Source organism: Meleagris gallopavo, chromosome 1, assembly GCF_905368555.1.
Source record: "Meleagris gallopavo chromosome 1, MGAL_WU_HG_1.1, whole genome shotgun sequence".
Taxonomy (NCBI): domain Eukaryota; kingdom Metazoa; phylum Chordata; class Aves; order Galliformes; family Phasianidae; genus Meleagris; species Meleagris gallopavo.
Genome location: NC_139404.1, coordinates 52,374,915 through 52,402,155, shown reverse-complemented (window position 1 = coordinate 52,402,155; position 27,241 = coordinate 52,374,915). Strand labels below are relative to the sequence as shown.

The following is a 27,241-nucleotide window of genomic DNA, read 5'->3' as shown; positions in this document are numbered from 1 at the left end:
CTGTTTCCCATATTTGAGATTTCACTGGGGAATCTGATGCCAACTGTACCCAAAGAAGTGCTGGGATAACAAGGACCAAGGCATAGAAGTTTCCTCTGACTGAGCCCCAAGTGCCCTGCTCATGCCTCTGCTCTGTTCCCAGTCAAGACATGAGGCAGGAGGTCACACACTGAAATAGGGAAATGGTGGAAAATTAGTGAGATGTTCTACCACAAGCTCTTCGTTTTCTAACTATGAATAAAGCTTGCTGAATGGAGTGCTGATGGAGGCATTGCGTACCGTAGTGGAAATGGCACAGGGAAACACATTTTGCAAATTTGTTAGATAATATTTTCTATTTCCAGCACCACATTCCAATGAGACTGCCTCAATCATTCTATGTGATGTGCAGAACTTAGTAGATAGATAAAGGAGTTCTGCTGCTGCAAAATTAGACACTGGGAGATATATTTTTACTAAATTTAAGCAAGAAAAATAATGCATGCTTCAGTTATGTTGTTTGCAAACTTACTAGTAGTTTCTTGTTTAAAGATACATGGGCTAATAGTTGTGAAGGTCTATATACTTCCAGTTCCTTGTTGTTAATTGACAACAATGATTGTATCTTCTCAACAAAAGAAGATTTATCTTTCTGGTAAAAGAGCCACAGTCCTTTCCTTGTGCAGCTCAAGTCAGTTTGCACAGGGTGTAAGAGAATGACTTAATCTAAGGTGGCAGAAAGGATCAAGAGATCAGCAAGGAAAGAGTTTTCCCTTTACCATATGACAGGAAGTTCCCAGTCTATAGAAGGAGTTAGGAGATCTGCTGCAATATGACATAATTTAATAGGCTAAGAGTTCAATTAACATTATACAAGACTGGAGAGAAAATCCCAGGAGTTGTTTTATTATTATTATTACTTTTATTATAAATAATAATAACAAAAGTGCTTATTGTTTCATTGATTTAAAATCCACTGGCTTGTAATGTACTTACTATTTTTAGACCAATCTGCCACCTCTTGTGCTCCCAGAGGTTACAGCATCGACAGTAGTTTGATGTGTTGAAATGCTATACACATCTCTACACAGGCAGAGGCAAATCCTCCTCTTCCATAGGCACTCAACAGATATAAACACAAGAAGCTGAACTGCTGTCACTCACAAAAAAAATTTACATTTACATATATATAAATATATACTTCATATATAAATAGCGACATGAGGTTAGTTTTTATATATGTGTATTAACCAGGAGCAGAAACATGAACACTGTGCTTCAGACACTCCTGTGAAATAAATTTTGTCTTCAGTTTCAGTTTAATAGCTGATGAACTTTCTACTAGACATATGAATGGCTTTGGGAGGAAAAGCATGGGAAGGAAAATGAAGATGTGATCAACCTAGGAAATGGTTCTTGGGAAGCCTTCCAGCGTTGTAAGCAAGTGAACAGAAGAGTGCATTAGTGCTGTGTACTGTCTGATGGATGCTCCAGTGGTAGGTTCATAGGATGTATGCTGTCTTTAACTGAGAAACAGACATTCATGGACTCAGAGAAAGCAAATGGATATAACAGACCTGACATTTACAGTTTTTAGCAGACGCTCTTGTAACTGTGCCAAAGAAAGAATGGAGACTTGTGGACATTCTAAGAGATGTCAAGGCCTGAAATGAATTCACGGACCACAGTCACAGCTAACTAACAATGACAAGCACTGTTTTGGAAATGTTGTCCTGAGAAATGAAACTGAGCTCAGCACTGTCAGAATCACCATTTTTCATAAGCTCTAATAATTCTTTTCAAAAATCTCCCTGCATTATATCTTATATATTTGTGACTCTATTTCTGAACAAAAAGCAAATAAACAAAAGTGTTGATTAAATGTGTGAACATTATTAAATTTCAAGATGTCATATACACCAAAAAGTGTATGTAGAAATGTAGAAAATGTAAATGTAGAAAAAGAAGTAGGGAGGCTAGGAAAATGGATTGGGTCTGGCAATGAGATTTCAATCAAATAAGGAAAAGCTTTTGTGTCAAAAATGAAATATAGAGTTGGAAGATTTAATGACAGAAACTAATACAGATGTAGGCTTGTGAATAATAAAGTGGAAGGTAGTATCAAGGCTCTGTAAACAGCATTTTTCCATCATACGAATATGACTTCCTACGCTGCTCTTTGTATAGTACCAGTAACGAGTCAAAACTGCAAGTACTCTGGTGTCCAAAAGAAAAAAAATAATGCTTTAGGAAAGTGAATTGGACGTATAATTGGGAAAGCATTGGTCAGGAAGAATCTTTGTTTGCAATGACTGCAAATTATGAAGTAATGGTAGCACGGAAAACCATCACCAAATGATAAGGTATTACCTGTGAGATATATATCAGGGTAAGGCTAAAGCATGGGGAATCTAATGCAAAAGAGGTGAGATTTAAGGGGGAAATTGGGAAGAGAAGACATATTCATAGAACGGCTTTGTGTTTATTGCAAAAACAGTCTACCAGCATCAGGATCTAACACAGGTAGACTAATGAGTGCAAGGCACTGTTTACAGTGAAAGACGGTTGGTAGAACAGGAGACATAAATCAACAGAAATGAAGATTAATCATCTCTCCCTTTATTAGGAGATGTAAGGCTAAAAAGAACCTAAAGATGAGGGATGAAGGATCTGGACTGGAAGCAATGACTAGATGGCATAATGTGCAATTGAGACCTGGTACAAAATCACCAGTATCAAGTCAGACTTTCCATCTCTTTTGGGAAACCTCCAAATCATCATAACCGTTTGTTCTCCTTCAGATACCAGCCAGAGCCTGAGATCATCCTGCTTGCTCTCAGATCTCTCCAGAAAACCCAGTTTTCAAGAAAAGTTTGTACTACTCACCTTACCACCTTGGTTCCATTCCTCACGACCTGCATGTCCACCATGCAGCCACCGGTGACATAAGCAGCCAGGTTCAGCTCAGAGAACTCAGCCTGGAGTAGAGCAAAAGGACAGAGCGTTATTCAAGGGCAGCAGAGACATAAACTTATCAACACCCAATTGTCTTTTTTTTTATTTACTTTTTTTCCCATGAGGCAATGGGAGATCCAATTCCATCTGATTTACCCCAGAGAAGCTGCAGAAATATTTATGAGTCCCACACTTCAGGTATGCAAGTTTACAGGATTAGGCTTATTGTAGTAATAAATACTGAAGGAATTAAGAATAAGCAAGATGAAAAACGCATACGGGAAAGAATAAAAATAATAATAAAAAGAGGTAAGGTCATTTGAATTCAAATTCCAAGTTTCCACTTGGAAGCATTCATTTAGAATTATGTCTGAGTTGGCTGCTGTGCTGCTGGCCAACCATAAACATGATAATAATACAAATGGTTTAAACCTCCTTTAATAGCTAAAAATCCTCATTACGCTGTAGGGATGTGATAAGCAGATGCACCCACATGATGCAATTCACTTATTAAGATTTTACCTCTTAAAATATTGGAAAAGGCAGGTAGGCTGTTAACAGTACTCTCAGTTATTGAAACAGTTTATCTTCTAAAAGAGGTGCAACTTACAAGTCTGGGAAGGTTGGCAAGGAATATTTAAGCTTTGGGGGAGCAAAAGGCAAATGTGCACCAGGTGATTCTGACTGCAGAGGGTGTCAGTGAAAGTTAAGACTCAAATCACGGTGATTAACGGGGTGAGAGGTGTGATGACTTGTGGTGTGGCAGCTGGCTGTGCTCCCACCAGGCAGGAGTGTAGCAAGGCTTGGGGGTTCAAGCCATTTGGAGCAGGAGGAGAATGTTGGGTTTAGCTGCTCTGCACAAGACTTGGGCTCCAAACCCTAAAATTGTCCTTTATGAGCAATTGAATAGATCTCAGACCTGCATAACCTGTTCATTTATTGTCCTCACTGGTGGACCATACAGTATCTTGCTTTCCATCATGATGCAAACACATCCTTATGGATTCAGAATCCTATATCAAACTATTGGGTTTGCCTGCTCAAGCTGATGTCTGCCTGTATGTATAAATAATCAGATTTCAGTTTTCCAGACAGAAATTTGTATTTGTTTGTATTTGTTTTCTTTTCTTTCAACAGATAATTTTCCCCTTCTCAATAATGACTTTCTTTCAGAATTAGCTTTGTGGGGACTGGGCAGCAATTAATCATCTTCTAACCTGTGGCTACTTAATAACAGAGCACTAACGTGGTGTTGCTAATCCTTGTGATTTTATTGAGATCCTTGCAGTATTTAATATTCTTCTGAAATTTCTACTAGTTGGAACTGGGAGATAGTGCCAGGAACAACTTTCACACAGAAGAAAACCCACCAAAAATAATAAAAAAGAAAAAAAAAGCACCATGTTTTGTCCTCATGGAAAAAGCTTGTAGATGGAGAACTGGTGCACCTGCAAAGATTTGTAGGCCAGACGATAAATGAAAAAATCACTTCCAACTTTCATTTTTTATAATCCGTGTAATTTTAAAGCAGTGACTGTAGATTGGTGACCCGATGATGTAATGAAATTTCATGTCTGCGGCCCTGTGTAAACTTTTCAAAGCAACACCCTTGCATGATCTTACATCACTGTAACTCCCAGTTATAACGGAAGGAGGGGGAAAATTCCCGTTGTCAAGAATAAAGTCCTATTTCATGCACACAGACAAACAGAGGTAGTGGGTTCATGTGACTTGCTGGCCTTCTCTTATGAGGTTGCATGGCCTTTGTTTTAGCTGCAGCTGCATACTACTTAGGTTAGTTGATCTTCAGGGATTATAATGGATCAGAGAGAAGAAAATATGTATTTCCAAAAGTCATCTGCATTTAAAATGTTTGAAAATCTCAATAGATATTGGGATTAGTTCACCTTGAACAAATTCAGGGAGAGGAGATGCCTTCAGTACTATCCGTAATGTCCTCAGGGTGTCTTATGAGAGTGCAATATAGCACATCTGCTTGCTAGCTTACACGTGGGCTTAGTAAACTGGGGAAAGGAATGGATGTGTTTCCCACCTTTGTGGCTGTGTATGCCTCAGAGTTGTCCCACTTGGGGTGTTACTTTGCACCTTCAGCTTATGCAGCTGAGGGACATCTCATCCAACATGAAAGCCAGCTCTAGAAAGGAAAATTTTGGGCCTGTGTTTTCATGGTTTTTATGCTCTTCTTCCAAAGTGGTTTTGTTCTAAAGAACTTAACATTTGGATTTGCCAGGAGTGAAAATGGGCATCCCTCATTTGATGGCTGGCATATACAGCCAAACTAAGTCAGCCTGACAGGCATTGCTCCGCGGCAGTCAGAACAAACAAAGCCATGCTCAGACACCTGACATCCAAACAGGCTTGAGAACCCTCTGTGCTGGTAAGTACTTCATACCAAACTGCCAGGTCCAATTTCAGGCCTGTTTATGTTAAGAGCCAGAAGAAAAGGAGAAATCCCCTTTGGCAACCATTGTACTGGGCACCCTGGCAAGGATTAAGGAGCAGAGAAAGGGTCTGCAGGGCTCTGAACAACCCCAGCCCCAAAACACTCCAATATGCAACCACAGCTGAGTCCTAACCTTTCCCTGGCATCCACTTCTGTTTTAAACAGACTAAGTTAAGGACCACTGCTGATCTTATGCTTTGTCCCATCTGACATTCTGCTGCTAGACGGCATTTGGAAGAAGGCTGAAAATTTCAGTCAGCAGAAATTGTTTCCTGTTGATTTTCCAATGCTCCCTGTATTTTTAACTTTGTGGGTTTTGTAGTCTGATGACTTCCCCTGGCTGGGATTTTAAGTCTGAGATCATCCCCAGCGTGCTCTTACCTTGCAGACAAAGAAAGCAGCCCATGCAGACAGTGACAGGTAGCTGTGTGCAGAACAGGAGAGTGCAGCTCTCCATTGCCTTGAAGAGTCATTCATGTTAGGACTCATCAAGTATAAGGCAGCAACACATTAGCCAGATGGTGTTTTATACTTGCTTTGCAAATGGTGCCAGTGGCTGCAAAAACATTCAGAGCAAGAGAAAACTACGTGTGACAAACGTGACACAACCTATTTTCTATGATAATGTAATACAGACTGTGGGCCTGGGAGTATATTTGTACCTTTGTGAGGCCCAGATTTGAAAGGACTATTCTATTAAAAATGCCTACTATTTCAAGTATTTGGAATCACAAATCTCTCCACTTCATTTGGACTCAGTCTCAAGCTACTCTCAGTTTCTCTCATTAGTGTTCTCTAGATACTGGAGATCTTTCTGTTGAGATATTTTAGGGTTTCTGTTTGCTGAGAATAAAACAAAGAGGCCATAGATTTTAAAGATTCCTCGATACAAATGTTCAGGCTAGATTTAAAATAGTTTTCACAGAATGGCAGTACATTGGGTTGGAAGGACTTCAAGATATCATACAAACCGTTTCTCCTCCTAATTCTACCTCTGCCATTGTGTGCAGATGCTACAGAAAAGTTCTTCCATGGGCAATGATCCTCTTTAGACAATCTATGCTATAACAATCTTGGAAAGTTTTCCTGAAGTTTAACCTGAATTTCTCTTGATTTCTTAAGCTCACTGCAGAAGTTGAAGACTTACTGCTTGAAGAGTTACCCTTTTATTTATTTATCTATCTATTTATTTATTTTTCATAGACAGAACCTCATTCCTGTAAGATTTTCTTGTAGGTGATGTTTAGCAACACAGTGGTAAATGTTGCTGTCACTGGATTCGTCTCTGTTGGGACCACAATGTTTTTGGATTGTGACATCTCAAGTTTGCCATGGTGTTTTAACTGAGACCTGATCATTGCCTTACAGAAGTGGCTCGTGTTCTTATGTTCCAGCATGGTGTTAGACCCCAGCTTTCTGCAAGGGAGCAGTGGTCTTCTGGGAGGCCGCTCTGCTCCATGACTGATCCCTGGTTTCCCAGTCTCCTTAGGCTCTTGACCACCCACTGATGGTGGTCCACCTCTGAATAGGCCTGGGAAGGATGGTTTCCTTGGTCCTATCCCTGTGTCAGTGAAACAAGATGCTCAGCATGCACACTCAAGCTGTGTGCCCGAGCTCCTTTTCTCCTACGCTATTCCTGCTGTGTGCACATACACGCTTCAGATCTGAGTCTTGATCTTGCTGTATCCTTTCCAATGGACTTCCTGTTCCCAGCCTGTTGTCACTGGATGTCTGCAGCTCTGGGAATGAACTGACAAGGAGAGTCGATTAATGTGGTATTAATTAAATACTAGGCAGGATCACAAGGGAGACAGTCTGAGCATGATGACTGCTGTTGTTCCATACTTTTTGTTCCCTCTACAGCCAGCTCTCCACCTGGAAATCACCATCCATCTCCCCAGATATTCCTGACCAGTCTATTTGAGACTGTCTGTCTCATACCTCAAACAACTGTGCTACAAAGCCTCTGACCAAAGCTCTCTGCTTTCCTAGGCTTGCTCCTGAACCTCCTCAGCAGTTATCATTATGGATGTATTTTTGTTCCCCTGCCCTGTGACATGAAATGCAGTCAGAGTAACAGGCTAGTTTGTGTCATGACTTGGGCACTTGGGATGAGGAATTACTAATGTCTAATCGAATCACATACATTCCTTAGTGGATTTTATGCTTCATTTTTTTGGTGGACCTTCCAGTATGTATAAGGAAAGACAGATTTTGGCAGACGCCAGACTGCATTCCAGTAACAGCACATTTCACTACAACCATTACAAGCATTTCACGGGGGAGGTAAGCAGTCCCTAATCCCTACACAGGCAGAAAAGCGAACAGATCATCTGGATGTGAGTGAGGGGAGGAGGAGGGGCTAGGGCAGTACATACTTGGTGCATGCATGCATGCAGAATTGGAGATTAGTCACCACTTCATTCTCTTTGCTGAGACACTATCCCTTGGGGTGGACCCTGCCCCCAGTATTGGGACTGTTACCTGGGAGAAAAGGATGGAGAGGTTCAACAGAGAGGGGACACACATTCCTTTGGAGCTCTAAGGGGAACTGCTCCTGGCAAGGTGCAAATTCAGGATGTGTGCTCCTAACCTACAGATAGTGGTGAAGATCCTCATGCCTTGATCTGCATGAGTGCTGTTTGGAGCATTCACCCTGATGGCATTTGGAACCGCCTCTTAAATTTTCTTTTCAGAAATCATGTGACTGCTTGAAAATTGGAGTTCTAGTTAGTAAAAACACATTTCTAAACCTTCTGATCCCAGGATATAGATCAAATGCATGAACTCCGTAAGCCTCCAAAAACAATTGGAAAATGAAAAAAAAAACAACCCTTGAAGATTCTACTTAATGATTTCAAGTCATCTTCCTATTTTTCCAATTCCCTTTATTCGCAGTTTATGAATGCTTGTATGTGGCAAAGTTATGAGAACTGCTATTACTGTTCTTGAACAGCTTTCTGGCTTTCAGTTGGAAAAAATAAACCAAACCAAAACAACCCAACCCACAACTTTAAATATGTAATGAATAAAAATTATACAGTTGTTTGATGAGAGACTAATTCACACTGTCACACGTGGTCCTATCAAACTCTATCTTTTGAAAGGACCACTTCAAGCCACACATGAAAACATTGTTTTAGGATGAGAGGTACAATGGAAATAGAAGACATGATCTGTATTGCAATTATCTTCTGTATGAGCCAAGTACAACTTTTTCCTGACAATGTTGCCAATGAAGTCATAATCTATACCACAATACTTTTCCAGAAGCATGTACATAGGAGTTCACTGAATAATCATTCCCTGAAAATAAACCAGGCAGTGGGAACAAGTGAATGAGCTGTGCAAGAAGAATGCATGTCAGACAGAGAGACGGACCCACCTCGTCACAGCAGGAAATGGTGGGAAGAAGACGGGTGGACAGACAACAGAAATCAAAATTTAGATAAGACTTTTGGCCTCATCAGAGACAATCTGTTAGCTAATTCCAGGAAAGACTTTTTCTGAATGCATTGAAATGCCTTTAGCAAATATCTAAAGGAAAGCTACTCAGACTGGGAGAAGTGCTGCTTGCTGTTGCCAGTTAGGTCTGTGCTCTCCTCTTTTCCTCACGTACTTTCTTCAGTCAGTGCAGGACACAGGGTCAAAGACGACCACCAGACCCACAGGGTTCAAGCCCTTTCTTTTGTCAGTACTGTATCACAAAACCCTTTCTTAAACTGGTGCATTTATTAAAACGAGTCATGTCTCCTTTAGCATCTGTCCATTTTGTCAGGATAAACAAGCTCAACTCTTTCTGTTTGCTGTCGTGAGTCAGGTCTCCACAATCATCCCTGTGCACATCTCCTACTCTGCACATATCCTGTTCGTGGGCACCTGTATCCTAGATGTGGGATGTGACCACTGCCCTGCCTACAGTATCATGGTTTGGCCGATGGAGCTGTAGTTGTCCAGGCCTCAGCTCGAACTCTCCTCCCATCTTCTGCTGGTGACACACAGCCATACAGTATCCTCTTTGCAAATGGAGCAAGGATAACCCACAAGGAGATCACCAACCCAGGACATTTTATGATCCATATGGGAAATCCAAGGGTCATATGAATGCACAGTTTGGTTTTCACTGGGACAAGGCAGAGAAGGTGGTGGAAGAGGTGCTAAATTAGTACCAGTTGTCTTCAGTGATGGAAAATGAAAGAGTGTAAGGCCTACAGCACAATTCCTTCTCCTCCTGAGTAGACTGTATTTCCTAATGCCTCATGTCCCCTGGCTAGTGAAGGAGAAAGATGGCCTGAGAAGATAAACGCAAAATTAATTTCAAGAGAGACTAAAAGCAGCGTTGTCAACTCCTGTGGCATTTATATTTCTTCTTAATGCTGAGCTTAACCATATATCTATTTTATATAATCAAACCTTTCATTTCTAAAAAAAATTCACTAGCTGTTCTATTTCGAGAGGGAAAGAGCTGCAGATGTATACCCTGCAGTTCCCAAAGCCAGAAATCATAAGGCAAGTAAAAGCAACAGCATGGATCAAAATTTAATGATCTTATTTTAAGAATAAACTAGGAATAGTATTTTTAGACTCAGCTATACTGAGTAAGCTTAAACTCATACTGAGTAAGACTTAAGCCATCAGGATTTAAATGGGAGTAGGTCAAAGAGATTTTCACTTATCGATCAGTGTTATGTTCAGTTTCAGGAATGACTACTGGTGCTACAAAAGGATGTGTAGTGAAAAAAATACCCAAATAATGGCAACTTAATGGAAACTGCCTCCAAAGTAAATGGGGCCCGAATTCAAGACAGCATTTACACAGAAGTTTTACCTTGTGCAAACTAATGTTTTGTGCAGAAATCAAATTAAGTGTTTCTCTGAGTGGAAATATTTTGTTTATAAATACATCATACTTGCCTTGCTGAATGGTCTCCTAAATGGACTTACACCAAATTAACTTCTCTGTTTGGGGAAAAAATCTTGCAGGAATATACTGGAGATTTATTGATAGGCTAAAGAGAGAAAGCTGCAGAGCTACTATACTTCTATCTGTGGATTAGCATCAAAGACATGACTTAGCAATGTCAATCAGTCTTCTTTGTGCCAGCACTAGTTTTACTTGAAAATACTTAACTGTTACCACCCTCAGACTCCATCTGATAGTTTATAATAAAAGTCATGCATGCACACTGCTTCTCTGAGGCCCAAGACTAAAACCCCCTGTACAACCAATGGCATTTGATTCCTCTTTCACTTAATGGATTGGCTTCCTATGCTTCATTTTCTCCTGCATCCTTCCAGGACTGTGGTTGCTTCCCAGCACCCCAGCACTCAGCTTGACATATCTGAAAATGAAGTTGTGTCCCTGAGTTACAGTTAGGGATGGGTGACAACAAATTCTGCAGCCTCTAAGGCAAATTAATAAATACATTTTGGACATCATGATGAAGATTAGAAGAGAAGAAGAAAAGATGGGAAAAAAGTCAGCCCTCACATTCATTTCAATTGAACAAAAGAAGAAAGTAGAAGCTACACGTATACATTGGTTGCAGTGTCCCTGACAGCTCCTTCTCCGAGCAGCAACCAGGTGTGCCCATAGAGTCTACTGTCTCTTTTTAATGGTAATGATTAGTGGTTAGCTGAAGACCAAGGGCCCGGAGGTGGCACTGAGGTCATTCAGTTCATTTCTTCAGTAAACAAAGAGAAAATCCTCTTCAAGAGTCCATAAAACCTATTTTCATACAAGCCGAGTCTTACAGAAGTAGCTCCCTAAGCAGCTGGATGGTATTTAACAGTTTCTTCCCTGTGGGTTATCCAGTATTTTATAGGAACTGAACCTCTGCTGAAGAAACTTGTTGAAACTTAATATTTTAAAACTTCTGCCTGTTTCTCAAATTCAGCTGAAATCAGCCAATGTCTTCCACAGTTTTGGGTGTGGGGGACAGACAGCGAGACAGCATGATCACATATGTCTTGCATTCCTCGAACAACAGCCAAGGAGGAGAGGCAGTTCAGAGAGCTGGTAGGGGAGCTTAATCAGATTAGATAACTGACTTCCCACTGCTGAGAGGGAGGCTGTGCAGTTTTCAGTACTCCTACTCCATTATAAATAAGTGATGTTTTTACTTAAAAAATATTCCTATTTTCCTTCTCTGCTTCCCCTGCGCCCCAACCTTCCGAAATGGCTCACTAAGAAAGAAGATGGAATAGAGATGGAGGTGGAAAAGGAAAGCAGCAAGACAGATTCTTCCTTCAGTTTAAACCAAATACTGAGCATTCTAGAAGAACAGCAAAATATTAGTTCTGTCAGAAAAAAATAGGGTAGTTCTTTTTTCCCAATATGATCTTTTTTCAAGACTACTGAACATGTGAATATTTCCTTTCATGTTTTTCTGTTATTCAAACTGTTCTGTTACTTAGCTTTTCAAATCAAAAGAATTTCTTCCTATAAAGTACAAAAAATTCTCCTAAGACAAACTATATTTCTGGTTGAAGCAAGAACAAATGAAAAGAGGAAAATTAAGCATTCGTATATCACAGCTGCAAAAGATGACCTGCTAACCTTTCTGTCCTAGGCACAGATTTTGATCAGACTGTGCGTCCACATGCACAGCCTTAGGCAACTGGACAATATCTCTTTGAAAAGAGAAGGAACAACTTGTCAGGGATACTGGATCTTGAGAAAGTCTTCAAAACCACTTCATGAGTATTTTTATGTAAACACATGCACATCCACATATATGACACAGAATCACCAGATTTATAAAGACAGAAAATACCAGATCATTCTAACATTCACCAGCTTTCTTTACCCATCCAAGTAGTTTTACAGCCCTAAAGTCAAAAAAAGCAAACACACGCTTTCTTCACAATCACATACTCAGTTCTACATCTCTCTTATTATGCCTGCCTTCAAATTAGGCACCTGCAGATGGTTATTAACAATCATTTCTGCTGTGACAATCACACTCAGCACATCGGTCAATGCTGAGAAGATTTTTCTGTGTGCAGTTATTTTGCATATGGAAACCAAAACTTTTAGACTTAAATCAGAATAAGTTGGAAGACTTCAATAACACACATGTGGAATATAACATCACTAAGATGCACTTCTGTGTAGTGGCTTTTCACTTTTACAGACACACATATGGAACTGTGAGGTCGTCTTCCGATGGAAGAAATGATAATTCTACCACCAAAATGGAAAACTTAATTTTAAGTTGAATTAGTGACTGATTCTGCAAAGACAGAGAGAGAAGATAGGATATTTTCAGTTAGGCCATACATCATCGACTAAAATGGACAAGTGTTAAAACTTGTCCCCACATCCTTTCTTCTCTTGGAGAAAATCCACAGACTATCTGTTGTTGACACCTCAGCTCTGCCCATGCACATTTCTTACAGGTAAGTTGTCACTGACCTGCTCCACACGGATATCAAATTCTCCATTCACCTTCTTCCCCTGGAAATACTTGGCCCTGCAGAAGAAATGAGAGATATGGGCATGGTTAAAGAGACTTTATGTCTCACTGCATACTATTTTGCTTCAGCAGTTCCATTTTTGCTGAAGAATTTTTATGTGGGTCATGGCACGTTTTCCTAATTCCCATCTTCTTCAGCCTTCTGTTCTCCAGGAGAAACCTGGAGATGAAAGCCAGATGAAAACCACATTGGAAAGTTCCTTCAAGGCTTGTGACTTTTTCATTTTATTTTCAAACTGAAAACCACATGTTCTCCTAATGTTTTCCAGAGCAACAGTGCTAATCAATGATTCCTCACTAACCTCATTTAATACCTGATCTCTATTCTGTAAAAGAAGGAGAACAAAGCAAGGCATGGCATCAAACTATTTTGTAAAGCTTTCTCTCTTGCTCACTCAGTGAAGAGCTGCTTTCCCACTGCCTATCTTTCTACTACTAATTTAGAGAAATTGTATACTCATCTATAGTGTCTTGAATGTAGGATCTCCTGACCTGAGAAATGGTGTTTTCCAGCTGAACAGTGCAAGAAGGAACATTTCTTCGTGCCTTCCATCACTTCTCCTAGCTGCCTATGCAAGATAGACCACAGAACACTTTCAGAGAGGAAAAAGCTGACATTTGCACTGGCATAGGAAAAAGGCAGATAATTTTAGTCTTTTTATTGTATACAACGCTTGTTATGTTAATCAGTCAGCAGGGAGATTGCCAATAGAATTTCCTCTGTGGATATTTGCTGGGCACTGGTATAGGTTGTCCAGAGAAGTGGTGGATGCCCCTTCCTTGGACACACCCAAGGTCAGGCTGGAGGGGCTCTGAGCACCTTGATCTACCTGTAGATGTTTCTGTTCATTGCAGAGGATTTAGACTAGATGACCTTTAAGAGTCCATTTCAACCCAAACGATTCTATGATTCTATTTCTCCCCAGTTCTTCTCCTCATAAAACAAGCTTCACATAAGAAAGCATGAACATAGATCATTTTCTCAGACCCCCCAAAATTTCAGGAAGATCATGTAGGTTCCAAAAAGCTCTTCTGTTTGAAAAGTGCTGAAAACACAGTTAAGCCCTGCAAGATTTGTTTCCAGAGACAAAGTAACTCTCTGAGTTCTGTTTCCAATTGGCAAAGACAGGGCAGAATAAAAAAGTAAAGGAAAATGAAGGGAAGCCGGCTTTACTCCCTATTTTATAGTATTAGCAAAATAAGAAGCTGGCTCACATTTTTACTATGTGTCTATTTGTTCCAATAAAAAAGGAGAGAGAGTAGGGAGGTAATTTTCCTCATGGCTGAAATGCACCAGTTCTGAACTGAATTCTCCCCTCCTCCGTCAATGAGAAATGTAAAGATGCTTTGTTCTGTGGTTCTGGCTCAAAACCAAATCAACTTTTTGTTTTATTAGGAAAAGATATATAAAAAAAGAAGTTTTCCATGTGGTTATAACGAGGGCATCTGAGGGCTGTACCATGCTTCCCTTCGCAGACAGTCTATCCATCAGCATGGTCCTAATAAGACCTCTGTGTGGACAAGTACAGGGACGGTGTAACAGCCAGGTGGCTCAGTGTGGTTCAAACAATCCCTGTCTAGTATAACTAGCAGAGTTCTGGCCACTTCTTACCTTCTTTTGAGTCTATGCATTGCATGAAAAACAGCAACTCACCAGACAAGTTGAGACATCACACCTCTAACAATAAACAGGAATGCTAACTGCACTCAATAATTCCATCGTATTTCTAGAGGTATGGCAGGGTCTGGCAACATTCCTAGCTCCTAAGTACAGGGGATATTGCTAGAACCAGCGACTTCTGAAAAACTGGAATAAGATTTAAGTGGGCCCACAGGAACTGGTCTGAAATTTGAGGCATGCTATTCACTGGTACAAGCCTGTCTTATTCCCAGAACGCTCATAACATATGCTCCTTACCCACATTTATGAGACACACTTCCTCCCTCTATAGCCTCTCCACTATGCTGACCAGCTGGTTGCAGACTTCTTGGTGCTGCTTTGCTTCAACTTGTAATGAAGTGTGATTAGCTGTGGTCTTTAGCTCGACACAGATGGAGCAAAGAGACTTCCACTCCCAGAAATTACCCTTCTCGCAGTGAAAAGCCTTTTCTCTTGTGGTGAGGTATTGGAACAGGCTTCCCAGGGAGGTGGTGGAGTCACCATCCCCGGAGGCATTCCAGAACCATGCGGATGTAGCCTGAGTGCCATGGTTAGTGGGCATGGTGGGGATGTGCTGGCGGTTGGAGTAGATGATCTTAGTGGTCTTTTCCAACCTTAATTCTGTTATTCTGTTAACAGTGGCTCAGCTCATGGATACAGAGAGGGCACAGACAGCACCAGGATTTCTTGGAGTAGGACAAAGCACACAGTTAGACACCATGTGACCTCTTTCTTATCCCTCCTTCGATGCAGTTTGTGTCATTCTGTGTCTCAGGCAAGTATCTGTTACCAGAACAATATATCACTTTCTTTCAAAGACAGCTTTCAAGAGGGCTAACTTGTTCCGAGTGTCTCTGTAGACTACAGGTGCAGATCAATTTGCAGCCAAATAGTTAGGTCAGGCCACCATTTTGACACAGTCCAGGGTAAGAATGAAACTTTTCTTTCTGAAAACATTTCTGAAATGGATGGAGTGATGTTTTCAATTTCCTTCTGGTGTTTCAGAGCCCTGGGCTGTAGAGGCTATCATGCTGAAATAAAAAATGGCTTTAGCCTTGCCGTGGAGTCCTTGAAATTTTAGGTAAACCCGAATTGTTGCTGATGCTGTGGAAACATCATGATTCCCCCATGGCAAGAGGGAGCAATTTTTGGTCAGTACTGCACAGCACATGAAAGGGCCTCTGGTCAGAATATCATAGAATAACAGAATCATAAAATTATAGAATCACAGCTGTGGACAGTGTTGCCACCCACCATATCAGGTTGCCTTGGGCCCCATTCAACCAGGCCTTGAACTCCTCCAAGGATGAGGAATCCACAACTTTGGGCAACCTGTTCCTTACAAGAGTACAGCAGGCAATGTATGGAGGAAAGAAAGAGCATGCTGACTGATGAGGATGCAGCAGAAACATGGGTACTTCTTGCAGGTTGGACAGTGTGCAAAACATCTGTGAATCTCCCCTAAATCAACATGAGCTGCTAGGTGCTGGGCTCCTCCAGGCCTCTGCCCAGGAAGTGACTTGCTATGGGGTTACCTAGACAGCTTGTAATGCCGCTGTGAGCCTCACCCAGAAGACCAGCCAAAAGCTTTTTTAGGGAGCCTGGAGGTGTCTCCCATCATCTCCATCACAGCCAGCCACCAGCAATCAGATTGGCTCATTGCCTGAGGTGGAGGCTGCCTCATAGCACCACCAGCTTGGGACAAGCACTGGCCTCATGAGCCCACCTCAGGCAACCTTCAGTGTTGACCAATGATCAGCTGTCCAGCTCTTAGTTTTAAAACATATCAGATGTTTACTCTTCTAGAACACAGCATTATAGTTTGGCAATGCAGGTTATAGATGGGGTGGTACGGTTGTGGTGATTTCAGCAAATTAGCATGTAAACATGTTTTGATTGATGCAAACTGCTGGGCCACACTCAAGAGCAGTTCTTGGGTGGGATTCACAGTGCTAGGAAATGCATTTAGAGGTGGCCACATCAGCTGGGAGGAAGGGAGCACTGTAATAAACAGCCAAAGGCCTGCCCTGTCTCTCTGGGGGAGAACTTTCCTTGAAACTCTCAGCAAGGAAGCTGCACACCCTAGAAAAGGATAGGTTTTCTGGTTGCAAGGGCATCAGGCATTACTTCTGCTTTCTGCCTGAAATGGTGGCAGGGTCACAGGAAACCTGATGCCTCTCCTTATGAAGTAATTTGGAAAGAATAAAAACTTGTTTTCCAGAGCTGCCATGAAACAGTTCCACTTTTCCTCAGTGACTGTGGCTGTGGGAAGCATATATGCATTTTTTCTACTATATACAGAGCATATCCTGAATAGCAGCAGGGAAAAAACAAACCAACTGATAGTTTGATCAATTTATCTTGAATTACATACATCAGAGAGAAAATTCTCAGAAAACCCATAACTTTATTGTTTAGATGCCTGAGAAGCATCCTTCTGAACAAGAGATGCAAGCACTGATGCAAGGCTGCTAATAGACTTGTGAGGCACTCAAATACCAGCAGCGGAGTTAATACCTCTGGTGTTACCCACCTGTGAGCAGGCTGACTTGCACTGCAGCTATGAGAGGGTGCCAAATCTTTGTGCTCCCCTGCATCCATGCCATTTATACACACACAGCAAAGTAATTGTGGATGTATTGCTTGTACAGAGCTCATGCCATCTCCCTGGAGTTATTTCTCCTCTGTCCCTCTGCTTTTTTTTCTTTTGATGCAAAGAAGCACAACAAAGCTGATTCAGAGGGCTGCTTCGGCACTTTCCTGTGAATCTTTGTGAAATGGAGACAGAGATGCAGCAGGGGAGTGCATAACTTCAGCCAGGCTGGAAAATGCTTTGCACAGGTGAGGAACAGGAGATGTACAGCTATCAAGTATCAGCTGGAGAAGATGCCTGAGGACCTCTTCTCCAGATACAGTGCCTCTAGACAGCATTCTGTGTTAGAAAAAGGCCTAACACTGGCCTCAGCATCAGAATCAGTCAGGAAGGATGAGAGTTGAATCAATGGACTGGAGAAGCACAGTGGTTCAAAAGCTGTTCCCACAGTTTATAATATAATAAATATTTTATAATAAATCATAGTTTTATGGCTGTTTTGTACTGTGGTGCCCAAAGCTGCACACAGTGCTGTAGGTGAGGCAGTACCAGCACAGAGTAGAGTGGGACAACCCCTTCTCTCCGGGTCCCCCTGGGTTTGTGCCTCTGGGATAAGACTCAACAAAGAAAAGAAGGAAAGCCACTCTTTGGGTGGAGACCACTTCTCACCTGGAGCTTGACGGAGTGGGAGGAAGAAAGAGGGAGAGAAGTGCTGAGAAAGAGACATAAATAAGCCAAAAGGGATCAGTGGATACATTTTAGAATTATCTGAATTATTTCCCTTGAAATTGCATCACAAATATTTCTCTCAAGCCCTTGGGAAAACGAGGCATGACATTTCTTTCTGGAGCAGCTTAGAAAAGGCTGAGCTGGTGTCCCTGGGATTGGGTGTGGGGGGACCTCATGGAGAGAGGCTGGGGGTTAGCCACTGTACGAAATCCCTGTGTCAAAGGGCCTGGGGGCCCAAGTGATGCACAAGGCACTCACTGTATGTCTGCATTGTCTCCTTCATAAAAGGGGCCGGGACTGGGAAAAAGGAGGTAGTTTCTAGGATACTGGCCAGCAGCTGCTGGAATGCCCAGACCCCCCCAGCCCCCAACAGGCTGTAAAAGCAGTGGGGAGGGAGGAGGGAGAAGAGGTGCATTTATGCCCTTTTTTTCTTCAGGGGTAAAAACAAGGGATGTTTTCGTTTCAGGGACCAGCCCTCAATGCCTTCCCCACTTCTCCCCAGTTCAGCAATTCCCAGCTGCAAACAAGAAGGACTTTTGAGACAGTCAAGTCCTGACTGCCCAGAACACAGGGAAGAGAAAAATCACTGGGGTAAGTGCTGGAGTTTGCAATCTACTCAAGCTCTTGTCTACATCTGCTACAGCCCAGAGACTTTTACACATTGATCAGCTGTGGGATGTGCTGGTTAGTAGTTAATATTTGTTAGGTAGGGTACCTAATAAATCCTAGCGAGTTGTTCAGGATGCTGAAGATGATGGAAAAGCACGATAGATGTATGTTTTCACATCTTGAACAACAGAGTTTTAATGACAAGTTAAACAGACCAGAGCCAAGAGCAAATAGAAGGGGATCCCCATTTTACAGGTAGGGAGGAAGCGACTAAGATGTACACTGAAGATTTAGGATGCTACAAAAAGTAGCCCTAAATACACTGATACCTTGCCAGGAGCTCCACAGCAGTTTCAGCTCCAGCTTGGGATGCAGTACTGCCATAGCCAGACCCAGGGCTCCATGGGGTGAAATTAGCTTGCTGGAACCACCCAATCCAGAGCCAACCCAGCTGCACTACAGGTACGCCCTCAGAGCCCGAGGTCTGATGGCAAGTTGATGGGAACAGAGCTCCTCTGTTACCTTCTCAGAACAACCACAAGCCAAGCCTGCTCTGGTTACTGTAAAACAGCCCCCAGGACATTACTAGCTATGGAATCACACGGGAAGAAATACCTCCATGCCTACTCCTGAAGAGGTTTGTGTCAGACTCTGATGGTGCTATGGAGTTCTTTTTTTGGATAAAGGAACTCCTCATGGTGAGGTCCATTGGGGTTGGACTGGATGATCCCCAGATGATCCCCAGAAGTGTTCCTTCCAAACCCTATGATTCTGTGATTCTTTGTGAGGCCCCAGACCCCACCCTATAGGGCCAGATGTATGTTCTTGGCACACACAGAAAGGGAAATTCGGGGTAGGAAGGGAGAAGGGCTTTTTACATCTCTTTCTGTGGGTCCCTCCTTTCTCTCAAGACTAGGAGTTGACAATGGAACCAAAGGCCTGGTTTCAGAGGAGTTCTGGGCCAGCAAACAAACAGCACTTTTAACAATCAGAGACACTACTATTCAGGCACTCTTTCTATTCCTTCAACTGCAGAGTCCCACACAATGCTGGCCCCCCAGCATCTTCCTGTGCCACCTCATGCTCATGGCATGGGGATAATCAAAGAAATTGGCCAAGTGAAGCAGCACTGGTGAGTGCAACACGATTACTTATGGGCAGGGCTTTTTGTATTCAAGCCACCAGGATAGGAAGGACACTTCGATGTTGGTCTTCCCCCCTAGGCTACACTCCAAAGGGTTCACGCCCTCATGGTCACATTTCTGTTGGCAACAAACAGGTCTGGGGAGGTGTGCTTTAAGCACAATGTGAGGCAGTTATTTTATTTTGCATACTATTCAAAATAGGACATTGCTGGCACATTTCTGCCTTGCTAAATCTAGATAGTATGGCTTGGAGCTGTTTGGTGGTATCATTTTGTTGGGGATTGTGCAATGCTTTTTCCTGGTTCCTCCTTGGAATAGAAAACCTTTTTTTGCCCTCTTTGAATGTTAGGAGCCTGGGGAAGTAGGCTAACTCACACAACTCTCTGAGAAAGGGCTCCTGACTTCCAGCAGAAGAAATCTGTCTCACGAACCTTGAGAAACACATCTGAAGGATGTTGTTTTATTTTTTTAATATGCACAGGACTAGACAGGACATTCTGAAGTTAAATTCTATGCATTTATAGGACCTCTGGTAAAGAAATTAAGGTCTCAGAATTGACTTGTATTAGCATATTTATAACCTGGTGGGGAATGTTTTCCATATTCCTTATGTCTATTTTTATAATGATACTAATCCTTTACATTTCTGTATCACCTTTCACGCAAGAAGACTAGATCCCAAGTTGCTTTGCATATGCAGAACAAAAATACAGGCAGACATGCTGGTGATATACCTAAAACAGACTGAAAAGCAGTGTGATAAATGTGATTTATTAAATACCTCCAACAGTCTTACCTCTTTTTCACCCCTATCCCTGCCTGCTAGGAACTATTTCTAATTCTGAAAATCTTCATGCTGCTTTCAAACATGCATACATACACACATACACACACATGGTTTAACACAAACATGCCTCCTCTGTTCCTAAAATGGAACTTTGCCCTCAAGTCACACTTGGTGTGGATTATAGAAACAGAAATATTCAGTCCTGGTTAGACATCATTAAATAATGCAAATGTAAGGCTTTTAGCTAGATTTTTGAAAACATACATTTCTGTAGTTAGTTGTTACAGTTATAGCTGAATAATTGCACGCAACTTGTGAAATATTATAAGGCTACCTCTCTGCAATAAATGCAAATTCATAATTGTAGGCAGTTGCCACCATATTAGATGATCGTGGGTTACTTACCAGGAAATTTTAACAAGTTTTGAAATTTAACCTGCAAATTCGTGAGGTCAAGCTTGAAGTATCAATTCTGAGTTATAAAGAGATAAATGAGTTACAGAAATGATAAATTACAATGAAGTCCAAATTTAAAAGCTAGTCCTGAACTTTCCGTTGTATTTCAGTCAGTTAAGTACAGAAATATTCCTCTCGGTGAGAGCTTTCACATATCATCTTCAGCCTACTGAAAGCATGGAATGACTCATGGCATTCAAGATACTCATGCAATATCTTTAAAAAGCAGTTCTTTGCAAAAAATAAGGTCTTAGAAATTCCCAAATTACTAAAATTTACTATGAGACTGTTATATCTGACCAGCTGCATTTTTGGACAAATAACATATTTAAGGTTTGATCAGAAGGAAAAATAGCTTTATTTCAAAGAAAAAATGTTGATAATTTCCTTCATACAGTGAAAAACAGTAATCCTGTCAGGTCAGCCCATAATTAGATCTGAGTCGAGACATTATTATTTTACAAAGAGTCATTTCAGATGTATTAAGAGGATTTCATTCAGTATTAATCATAGTTTTTCCCTTCTTTCATTTTTAAATTTTTGGAGACAATATGCTTAGGCAGATTTGGCTGTAAAATAAATAGGAAAAATCAATTCAACTTTGCATCTCTTAAAATATCCTCAGCAGCTTGTTTTCAGTGAAACATGGCACAATCCTAGCACACAAAATCACATCACATAGGGCACACACCTTTAGTGCAGGACAGCATAACCATTGTTTGCACTTGAAACAGCCTGAAATTTGGATAACACATGCCAATGGCTTTGAAAATCGTCATGAGGTATTTCACAAATACAACTGAGATATATAACAAATGCAGCAAGAACAACTTTGTTATGCTGCCTGGTCCAAAAAGCAATGTTTTTAGCATATGTTGTTAATGGAAGCCTTAGCTGTGCTTGATCGCTTCCCAAATAATCTGTTTAAACACCAAGCATTAGGCTCAAAAGCTGAGCACTTTCGCAGAGGAGGTGGGTTAACAATTCACAATACTAAATACTGCTTGATCTGCTGAGACATTCAATCTGGAAAGAGCATGATTTTACTTAAGGGTGCTTTGAGCAAGGAAGTTGCCAGAGGTGGGATGTTTTCCTCCTGGCTAAGGTCAGGCTGCCAGAGTTGGCCCTTCTGCTGTTACATGGAGTCCTGCCATCCCCTTCCTTCGTGGTCTTACTGCTTTTAGCTGTGTGTTTGCATGCATGCGTGTGTATTCATGTCTGAGCTCCCCTTTCCTGGCAGCTGCTCTGGGTGGGTTGTGGATACATTTTCAGGAGCCTCCCAAAGCACAGTTACTGCTTTCCTGGTCTACAAGGAGCAGCTTCATTTTCTAGAGAGATGCGCCCAGTTGAGATGTGCACCATTACTGGCTGAGGAGAAACAGAGCTTTCCTCTAATATGTCAGTGCATGGATACTGTCACTTCTGTGGTCCCTCTGGAGCCTGCCTGTCAAAGACAAGAACATGAGGGAGCTGCACTGATAGTGCTTTCCTCTTACACACATCCTGCATGAGGCAGATTAGCTGTGTGCTTCCTTGTGATGTGCTCGAGCAAAGTCTTGGAGAAGGATGGAAAATTTGACCAAACATTGTCACTTCAACAGAAAGCTGGGTGAGTTCCCCTGCTTTTAGTAGCATGTATCTTTCTTTTACTGCTGTTAATGCAGAAAGCAGCTGATGATATTCTGTGGAGCTCATATTATTTTTATAGTGATTTGTCTTTGGAATAAACCAGAACATGCTACCTGTCAAGAGTGGCAAGGATTTTAGAGAGGAAGACAGGCCATGAATTCTCTTGGGTGCTTTTCACTTCCTCCAGATCTCCAAGATATGCAGAGTGCTATAGTGTGCCATCAGAAACAGAGTAGCTCCTTAAAAATAGAAAGGATTGCCATTTGTCATTTTAAAGTGCCTTCAGCATGCACACGCCTATTTAGGTTGTTAGATCATTTCGTCATGCACTTGTGCAACACCTCGTCTCAATCCATTAATTGCAGCTCTTTCCCTCTGCTGTAATACAAACAGTGATGATAAATTAATGTCTGGCTTGGCAATATTGCTACAGTCTCCAATTATAAGAAAGTGTTTTCATTTAGAAAAGATAAATCAAATGGCAGATTCCATTGTCTCTCACTCTTCCTGTCTCTGAGCAAACTAGTCCTTGTTGTCAACTGTGTGACTTGCTGCAAGGGAGGAAGACTCCTGCCCTTAAGATAACGGTAGCACATCAGTAGTTTTTTTTTTTTTTTTTTTCTGGGGGAGGATCTTTTCTAGATTTGTTAACTAGTTCAAAATAGAAAAGGAAAGGGCCCTCTCTTGAAGACAAAGTAGCAAGAACTAGAGCAGGCAGAAATGAAATGCATTGCAAACATGATGTTCCTTCCAAAACCCAAGTCACCAGAACTAGAATGACAATAGGTTGTTTTTTGTTGTTTTTGTTGTTCACACTTGAAATTCTTGGAGTGTTTCTGTAATTGATGCAGAGTGGACAAACCAGAATCTCCAGATAACCAACTTCTTTCGACGTGCCCTCACAAGGTACGCCACTGCTGTTGCCATTGGCCTTGGGCTGGTCAGATTGAGCTCACCTGACACAATGGTTGAGAACAAGATGACTGACATTACTCGGACATACTTTACCAAGCATAAACATCCACAGAACCACTGCGCTTCACTGCTGTCAAGGGCTCCCTGAATTTCCTGGAGAGGTGAGAATCAGCTGCTAGCAGCACCCCTGTGGTCTGCTGGGGTGGTTGCACTGGCACTCTGTTTCAGAAAGGACCATATTACCTTTAGGCTAGGACAGTCTATAGGCTAAGCATGTGTTATTGCCCATATTACAGAGAGCCATGGTACACAAGGGTTGGTAGTATTTTCATAGTTTTCATGCCATGCACATGCCACAAGACTGTGATGAATACACAAGCCTATTTCGGTCAGTGTCCTCACAACATGAGAGACAGAGTGAAAGCAGGGAGCCTTTTCAAGCAGCACTATTTGAAATCTCTAAGTCTGTGGATAGAGGCAGAGGGCTGGGAAGACTGAATGGGGTTCTCCACCACAAAAACCTCACAGAATGGCTTAGGTTGGAGGGGACTTTAAAGATCATCTAGTTCCAACTCCTTGCCATGGGCAGGGCTGCTAGCAACTAGATCAGCCTGCCCAGGTTCCCATCCAACGTGGCCTCGAACACCTCCAGGGACAGGCACCTACAGTCATTTTGGGCAATCTGTTCCAGCACCTCAGCACTCTCTGAGTAATATATTTCTTCCTAACATCTGACTTAAATGTACCCTCTTTTAGCTTAAAGCCATTCCCCCTTGTCCTGTCACTATCAGATTGTGTGAAGCCAGTCTCCCTCCTGCTTGTAAGCTCCTTTCAAATATTGGAAGGCCGCAACAAAGTCTTCCCAGAGCCTTCCCTTCTCCGAGATAAACAAGATAAACTCCCTCAGAGCGTCTTCAGGAAAGGTGCTCCAGCCCTCTGATCATCTTTGTGGCCTTCCTCTTTACCTGCTCGAGCAGCTCTGTACTGAGGGCCTCAAGCCTGGATGCAGTACTCCAGATGGAGCCTCACAAGAACAGAGCAGATGAGGTCAATTGCCTCCTTCACCCTGCTGGCCACCCCTCTTTTGATGCAGCCCAGGACGCTGTTGGCCTTCCAGGCTGCAAGAGCTCACATGCTGATTTCTGTCCCTCAGAACTCCAAGTCCTTCTCCACAGGGCTGCTCTCAAGGTGTTCTTCTCCCAGTCTATACTCATATCTAAGATGTCTGGCCTCATTAAACTTCATTAAATTCTCATATGGTTGCTTTTTGAGCTTTTCCAGGTCCCTCTGAGTGGCATTGCTCCCTTCTGTTGTGTCAGCTGCACTACTCAACTTAGTGTCAATAGCAAAACTTGCTGAGGGTCCAATCCTGCTGTTTATGTCATTGAAAAGGTGTAGAAATCATGTGTAGAAACCGCTGAGTTACAGACAGCTGAGGGATAGCCAAGACAGGAGGATGCAGGGAGTGCTTACATACAAGTGGAGGAGTGAAGACAGCACGGGTAGCCATACCTCCTCTTTATAACTCCCAGCTGCTGCTCCTTGGACAAGCTCAGTTTGCAGAGCACAAAGTCTGCATGACAGTCCAGCAGCTGGGAGATATAAAATTAGGGAACTGAATGCAATGTGTGTTAAACCATGAAAACACTGCCATGAAAACACGGAGTTCAGCCCCTCCCCATCATCTTTCCTGCCCAGACTACCTTCAGCACCATTAATCTCAAGGAAAAACTGGATTGGCCTTTGAGCTAGGGCTTTCCTCTCTGATTACACTGTTTGGACTAAGCAGTGCCGGCTACACTCCAGCTGCTTGAGCAGTGCATTACAGTCACTCCCATCCCCAGCTGGAGGATGCTATGTTAGGGGACTGCCACCTGGCAGCATCTTAAAGGAACTGCAAAAGTCTGAGCAGAGACGGAGGTCAGTGAACCTGCTGGAAAACTTACAGGGGCACACAGGAAAGAGTGATCGGGGTTGAACAAGAATGATGTTGCAGATTGCACTATCCTGAATTAATGTGCTGCTGCACGATAAAAGACAGTATGTGATGAAACTTTTGATATAATTACCATCTTGTCAGGGATTTTCCCACTCACTCAAAAAGTTGCTTTTCCTTACAGAAAAACCCCACTGTTTTCCCTGTTCTAATGCAAACTGGCTGAAGCATTCTGACCTAGCTGTGCTCAGTCTCTGCCCCTTTTATCTAAGGGAAGGGGCAAAGCAGAGTGTAGGACTTTCACTTTGTCCAGATACCTCCTGGGAGGCAGGTCCCACCTTGTTCTCTTGCTCCTGGGAAAGTAAAGAAGACCAAAGGTGACTGCTTTCCTGGAGAGCAGAGTGGGGTGAAAAGAACAATAAAATAATATCTCCTGGCTAAGACCTGATAACCCAACTTCTTTCACTACCAGGTTTTCAGCTTGGTCTCCTTGCCTGTGTTAGCTTATATTGAGACAAGCTGGCTGACAAAACAATGAGCATCTATCTCCTTAACACATGGTCTGGGTTTTCCCTAAAACATCTCTCCACCAGCTTTTGAAAACAGCTGACATTGAAAGGGAGCACACTGCAACCAGTGAGACATTCCTCTAACATTTCAGAAGACTTCAGCTCTCCTTCCCTTTGAAAAGAGTTCTCTGTTACCAAATATCATAAAAAAACATACTTCCAAACTTCTGTTTGTAAACAAAGATCTGCAGGAGCAAGACAAACTTAATGCTTACGTGAACCCAAGAATCTCTTGCCCATAATCACTGTGTTAAACAGGTGAAGTACTCTTGACCAACCAATGAGCTCTAGTCATTACTATTGGTAGTAGTTGGATAATTTTTTGTTAATTTATGAATAAATTTGCACCCATGGAAGAACTTGAGAAAGAGAGAGAAAGAGCAAGAGAGAGGAGTCCCTTTTCAATTCTAGAGCTGGCACAGGTAGTAAACCAGACTTCCTTACCATGTCATTAAAACACCTTCAGCTACAATCTATTAGGATCAATGCTTGATGTGCCAGCTCAGCTAAGCCAACTGAGCCAAAAATGCTCTGTGTGTGCCCATATATTGAGGCTGTCGAGGAGTTTGCCAATTAATGGCATTTTTTAAACAAGATTCGAGGAAAGCCTAGTCTGCTGGTCATGGAGGTCATCCAACCTAGGTCATCCAACCTAGATGATGATCTAGATGTGAAAGGTTCTACGTATTCCTAGTAGATGCCCTGTGCCTCCTAGATCCATCTCATCCCCCAAACATGGTGGAGCTGAAGGCAGAGGGACAGCTATGATGACTTACCACTCTGTGTGTGCATCATCAATAACCAGGAGGATCTTGGGTTTCTGAGCCACAGGTGGTGTAGAACTTGTCGAGTGATCAATCAGTCCTGCAGCTGCTTGTGTGGTTTGCTTCATGGCACTGGAGATGGAGCTGAAAATGCTGGTACCAGTAGAGGAAGACTGCGAGGGCTGCGGTGGCTGCGGGTGCTTTCTCTCCATAGCAGGAGAAACTGGGGAGCTTGTGGAGTTGTCGGGACGCTGCAAGTCCATCATGTAGCCATTGGGCAGATTTGCCACAAAACTACTGTCTGACAGACGTCTCCGGAGGAAATTCATTGTTGTAGTGTTGTGTGGAAACCTCAGCAAGAACAAGACTCTGACGGGGTCACCAGTCCTGCAGATGCAGGTGTGTGTAGGGAACTTTGTTGTTGTCCCTGTAGATTTTCTTTCTTGAAATGCTGTTGGAGAAATATGCCTTTGTTTTTCAGTTACGTTTCCTTTCTTTTCCTGTGGAAAGAGAGTCAAACACATACATGTGGGATACATACTGTGAATTTTGCATAACGAAGACTATTCTGGC

The 27,241-nt window shown here is 42.2% G+C and overlaps 1 protein-coding gene across 1 annotated transcript in view; it reads right to left on the bottom strand.

Annotated features, from left to right (window-relative positions):
- Positions 1-27,241, bottom strand: part of SYN3 (synapsin III) — a 202,139-nt gene that overhangs the window by 154,067 nt on the left and 20,831 nt on the right. Inside the window, exons 2-4 of the mRNA XM_019611443.3 lie at positions 26,681-27,168; positions 12,816-12,873; positions 2,866-2,957 (exon numbers count right to left, since the gene is read on the bottom strand). Coding sequence (XP_019466988.2) covers positions 2,866-2,957; positions 12,816-12,873; positions 26,681-26,997 — 467 coding nt within the window. The 5' untranslated portion in view covers positions 26,998-27,168. The remainder of the gene's footprint in view (positions 1-2,865; positions 2,958-12,815; positions 12,874-26,680; positions 27,169-27,241) is intronic.